General features: G+C 47.0%; 1 protein-coding gene across 4 annotated transcripts in view; it reads right to left on the bottom strand.

Moving 5' to 3' along the window:
* Positions 1-5,507, bottom strand: part of LOC122557955 (proline-rich protein 5-like) — a 141,585-nt gene that overhangs the window by 27,036 nt on the left and 109,042 nt on the right. For 3 of the 4 annotated variants that reach the window (XM_043706220.1, XM_043706223.1, XM_043706221.1), the window contains exon 7: positions 3,165-3,305. The exons of the other annotated variant lie outside the window; for it this stretch is intronic. In XM_043706220.1, coding sequence (XP_043562155.1) covers positions 3,165-3,305 — 141 coding nt within the window. The remainder of the gene's footprint in view (positions 1-3,164; positions 3,306-5,507) is intronic. 4 annotated transcript variants of the gene reach the window in all.

The following is a 5,507-nucleotide window of genomic DNA, read 5'->3' as shown; positions in this document are numbered from 1 at the left end:
AACAGGCTGGGGCTGTTTTCCCTGGAGCGTCAGAGGCTGAGGGGTGACCTTATAGAGGTTTACAAAATCATGAGGGGCATGGATAGGGTAAATAGACAAAGTCTTTTCCCTGGGGTCGGGGAGTCCAGAACTAGAGGGCATAGGTTTAGAGTGAGAGGGGAACAATATAAAAAGAGACCTAAGGGGCAACTTTTTCACGGTGGTATGTGTATGGAATGAGCTGCCACAGAAAGTGGTGGAGGCTGGTACAATTGCAACATTTAAGAGGCATTTGGATGGGTATATGAATAGGAAGGGTTTAGTGGGATATGGGCCAAGTGCTGGCAGGTGGGACTAGATTGGGTTGGGATATCTGATCGGCATGGATGGGTTGGACCAAAGGGTCTGTTTCCATGCTGTACATCTCTATGACTCTATGACTCTATGACATGCATTGTTTAAATCTCAACGGTATCTTTAAAATCGAAATAGTCCTGAGGGTGAGACTTATCTCTGATGTGGAGCTGCCTATTTAACTGGGGACCCTGCTATCAAATTCCTACAGAATAGTCTCCAACTTTAATACAACACAATACAATCCCTGAAGTGTGGAAGAAGACCATTCGGCCCATCCGGTTCACACTGACCCTTAAAAGGGACCTGATGGTGATCTTCTAATTTAAAGAGCTCTCAATCCCCCTTTGAATTGGAGGTCGATAATGAGAACCCATCCTACTCAGATTTGCCTCCCCCAGCGAGTAAAGACTCTCTGTTGATTGGCTTGTAAGCTGTGCCTTTGTAAAGTCACCAGACCACAGGGCTGCTCTCTCATGAGGGAGAAGGCAGGTGGTGGTTTAACACCTCAGATGACAACGAGAGAAGGTGGCACCGTTAACAGTAGCCTCAGCTGGTGCAGGAATTGCGCCTGCGCCGTTGGCATCTGTCTGCATTGCAAGCCAGCCCTCCATCCAACTGAGCTAACTGACCCTCTGACAGCAGTTTCAAATCCCACAGGGGCTGAGGTCACCATGAAGGACTGGCCTTCTCAACCTCTCCTCTTGCCCAAAGCACGGTGACCCTCAGGTTAAACCACTGCCAGTTGTCTCTCTCTCTCTCTCTGTGTACTGAGAGAACAGTGCCATGGTTCTCTGGAAGTAGGTGACTTTACCTGGGCGTTTGTCATACCACAGGAAGGAATGAGTCACACCTTCCACAGTTTTGCTCCATATTTCTTTGAGGCCAGTTCAGTCATGGGGAAACATGAAGTTGGGATCAGTGTTGGGTAGAATCTTCCTCCCACTGCACACAGACCACACGGACTGAAAGTGGCTGGAGCTGAATGAAGCAGACATGGTAAGGCAGGGATTCACGCACGGAAAACCAATAGAGTGGAAAACTGACTGCTGGCAGCTAACAACAGCAGAAATTTAGGAAGGAGTGGGGGAGGGTGAGAAGAAATCTTGGCCCAGATGAATTAAGGTTTTTAAACTCTTTAGCCCTCACCCCAAACACCCACGCCCTCTGCCTAACATACTCTCCATGTCAGATACATACTCCCTGTGCCACCTCTACCAGCTCACATGAGGCTTCTTTATGAATGCTTGGCTGAGCTTCAAGATCCAGGACTTGATGAAGTCAGAAGTCACATGAGACCAGGTTATAGTCCAAGATGGACTATTACCTGTTGGTGAGTGACGTCTGACTTTGTCCAACCCAGTCCAATTCCAGCACCTCCACATCACGGTAATTGATGAGCTCAGCAGGCCTTTGTTTCCACAGGTAAAGATGGATTTTTTTGTTTCCATTAATTAGTATAAGTTGGTCTTTCTTTGAATTCTTCCTTTCCATCTCTCAAGTTTTGGATGAGATGAAGATTTGGAAAGTGACATGAAGCCTCTGTTACAATAGTTCAGTCTGACACATTGACAGAATTGAAAGAGCAGTGGTTTCTTTCAGAAAGATTTCTGAATGGATGCTTCCTTCAAGTCATACAGTCATCGACCTATGTGACAAAACTGTGGCTTCCAGAGGTGTATTTTGTTCTGGTTTCATTTAGAGAGAGATTGGAGGACAGGTGTCGAGCAGTCTATGAGAGGATAAACACCTTGTGAGGTCTTGGGGGTTTTTTAAAAAGTCTGGCGTTCACAGATCAAGGATTTTTAGACAGCTTTCAGCAGTTACTGTTGGGTCTCAACGGGGATGGAAGCTGCAGTAAAGGTCTCCTGGATCCTACTCTCTCTGAATTTTCACTTGACTTTTTATTCTCTCTCTCTCTGCTGCTGGCTTGCATGTGAGAAAATCAGATTTCTGAGTTTGCCTTTTCACCAAGGGGTATGTTCATGTGATGTTGGAACAGTTAATTATTAATAGTTACCGTATCTAATAGTCTGTCAGGTTTTCCAATCAAGTTGTTACTCTAAGGCCTTTTTCCTGTTAGTACTTTAACTATAATGTTTCATCAAATTGTGTTTTGCTTAACATCGAGTAGTTTGATCAGTCAAATTGCACAGCAATTTAAGAATAAAAAACTGTTAGGGTCTAGGCTACTTTCTTAATACATTTTGAAGTGACCTGGTCTGGTCTATAATACCTGACCATTCATACAATACGACTCACTGATTTTAAACTTCATACTGGGTGAGTTTGCATAGAGCTTACAGGGATCCGACATGGGGAGGGGGTGTGTAGAAAACAGAACGGGGGGATGACTAATACCTTGAAAACCTTTTTATTTCCCTGGAACGGAGTGCATTCATTTGGGGCATCTGTAAAGACAAAAAATACATTCATCCCAGACTGTGGCTGCTGACTCCTCTGAGCGGCCCTGAACCATGTCTCCTCAGGAATCTGCAACAGTTCCATGAAAACTGCGGGAGGATGGTGCATGAGGTCCACATTGAGTCAGGCCAGGTCGTGGGTACAGGATGTGGTCACACTATTTCTCACTGCTAACCCAGCCATCCCCCCCACCAACTCCCCCCACCCTCTCCCCGTGCTGATGACAATGTGGGGCCAGGCCCCACCCCACAACCTGCAAACCCCTCTGGCGCTGTCCACCTTCTGGCCTTTGACTTCAGCTGCACCACCTCAGCTCGAAGCCCCTGAACAGACAACAGCCAGTTGGCCTGGTGGATGGTTATGCTCTAGCCTGCCCGAACTCGGGCCCATCGACGTCAGCCTCTCACCTGAAGCACTAGGAGCATTTGGGTGATGGATGGAGGCACACTAGTGTGAGGCTGGTGGAGCACCTGCTCCAGGTCTACCTTCAGTAGGACCAGATCGCGGAATCCGAGCAAGGCCATCTGACGGATTGTGAGCTCCTGCCCCTAATGAGAAAAACATCCAAGTTACCCCCCTGCTGCTTTTCACAGGGTTGCTGTCTTCAGAACAAAGCTTTCATGTCTTTCGGTGCCAGGAAATTACGTGGCCAGTTTTGCTGTGCACAATTTCTTCGAAAGGAACAGGCTGCGCAGGGGCAGGAACGTGATACACGTTAAGAATCATTACCAAGACAACAACTCCCATATAGAACAAGGAATTGGATTTTTCAAATGGTGGGAGGGAGGGTGACATGGTCAGTGGCTACATTAATGCACTCCACACAGAGTGGTGAGAGCATCAACAATTCTTATTGAGTCGCAAACCTCTCTCCCTTCATCTTCCCCTTGCTAGCTGCTGTGCTATCGATGTGCAGCACTGATCCAGGTGACGGATCGATGGGTTTATTTAGAATTATTCCCATTACAAAGGGGCACGATTGACAAGAGAGAGCTGTCACAGAAGGGTCTGTGTGACAAGGACATGACAACAGGCAAGCAAGTGACACAGTCAGAAACTGTTAATAAACGGTAATGTAGATAAGAGGGAGTGGTGGCCAAGTGCTATTACTGCTAGACTATTAATCCAGAGACCCAGCTCATATTCCGAGGTTCAAAACCCACTCTAGCAGATGGTGGAATTTGAATTCAATTTGAAAAAAACCTGGAATTAATAATCTACTGATGATTATGAAACCGTGTCAATTGGCAGGAAAACCCCATCTGGGTCACTAATGTCCTTTAGGGAAGGAAACTGCCATCCTTACCTGGTCTGGCCTACATGTGACTCCAGACCCACAGTAACTTGGGTGACTCTCAAGTTCCCTCTGAAACGGCCCTAGCAATCCACTCAGTTCAAGCGAGCTAGGGACAGGCAATAAATAGGCACTGCGGGCAGCACGGTGGCTCAGTGGTTAGCACTGCTGCCTCACAGCACCAGCGTCCCAGGTTCAATCCCCAGGCTCGGGCACATTCTCTGCGTGGGTCTCCTCCGGGTGCTCCGGTTTCCTCCCACAGTCCAAAGATGTGCAGGTTACGGTGAATTGGCCGTGCTAAATTGCCCATAGTGTTAGGTGCATCAGTCAGACGGAAATAGGCCTCTTCGGAGGGTCAGTGTGGACTTGTTGGGCTGAAGGGCCTGTTTCCACACTGTAGGGAATCTAATCTAATCTAAATGCTGACCAGCCAGTGATGCCCACGTCCCACGGTGAATAAAAACAAATATGTAGCTGTGTGCATTCCTGCTCCACCAGGAAGACTCTTGAGTGTGACAGGAATTGTATGGAAGTGCAGCCATTAAAGGACAGCATGGATGGTTTCTTGCAAACAGATTTCCAGGTGACAGTGCAGTCTCTGGCACGAGGTGATGCGCTGAAATCCAGATGCTTCTCCTGTCTTCAGGGTGGGATTTGTGGACATCTCCAAATACTTTGCATGCACCAGCAGGGATTAAATGCAGAACCCAGGACTGCCCCATGTAGGGAGGGAGAATACTGATCCACTTCAAACAGATTCATAGCTGTTTCCTTTCCCATATAACCGCTGTTCCAATAATCCTGTGCGCCTGAGCAGTAAAACCTTTTGCCAGCGTTGCCAAATACAGTGACCTTGGTTATTAAGGAACAGTCTTGGCAAGTGGACAAAATTAGCATATTTGAATGACTTGTCTCCATAACGCTCCATAATTGTTTTATGTGTGTGTGAGAGTGTTATGTGAGAGAGTGTATGTGAATTTGTGTGTTTGTATCCTACTTCCATGTTCATTTGCGTGTGACACTGAGAGTAATCCATACTCTCAGTGTGTGAGAGAGAGTGAATGTGCATCTGTGTGTGTGTGTACATTTGTGTGTGTGTGTGAATGTCTGTAAGTGTGTGTTAGTGAGAGTTTATGTGAAAGTGTGTGTAAGTATATATGTGTGTGTGTGTGAAGGTGTGTGCACGTGCACACACGTGTATGTGTTTGTGTGAAAGTGTATGCGCGTGAGTGTGAAACTGTGAACGGGCGCACGTATGTGAGTGTCTATGTGAAAGTGTATGCGTGTGTGTGTATCTGTTGAAAGTGTGTGCGCATATGTGTGTGTGAGAGAGTGTTTGTGTGAAAGTGTGCACGCGCGCGTGTGAGAGTATCTGTGAAAGTGTGTGCGTGCGTAATGAGAGTGTCTGTGTGAAAGTGTGTGCGCGCGTGTGTGTATATGTAGGTGAGTGTCTGTG

Source organism: Chiloscyllium plagiosum, chromosome 16, assembly GCF_004010195.1.
Source record: "Chiloscyllium plagiosum isolate BGI_BamShark_2017 chromosome 16, ASM401019v2, whole genome shotgun sequence".
Classification (NCBI taxonomy): Eukaryota; Metazoa; Chordata; class Chondrichthyes; order Orectolobiformes; family Hemiscylliidae; genus Chiloscyllium; species Chiloscyllium plagiosum.
The sequence above is the reverse complement of the archived record's forward strand: the minus strand, read 5'-3'. Positions and strand labels throughout refer to the sequence as shown.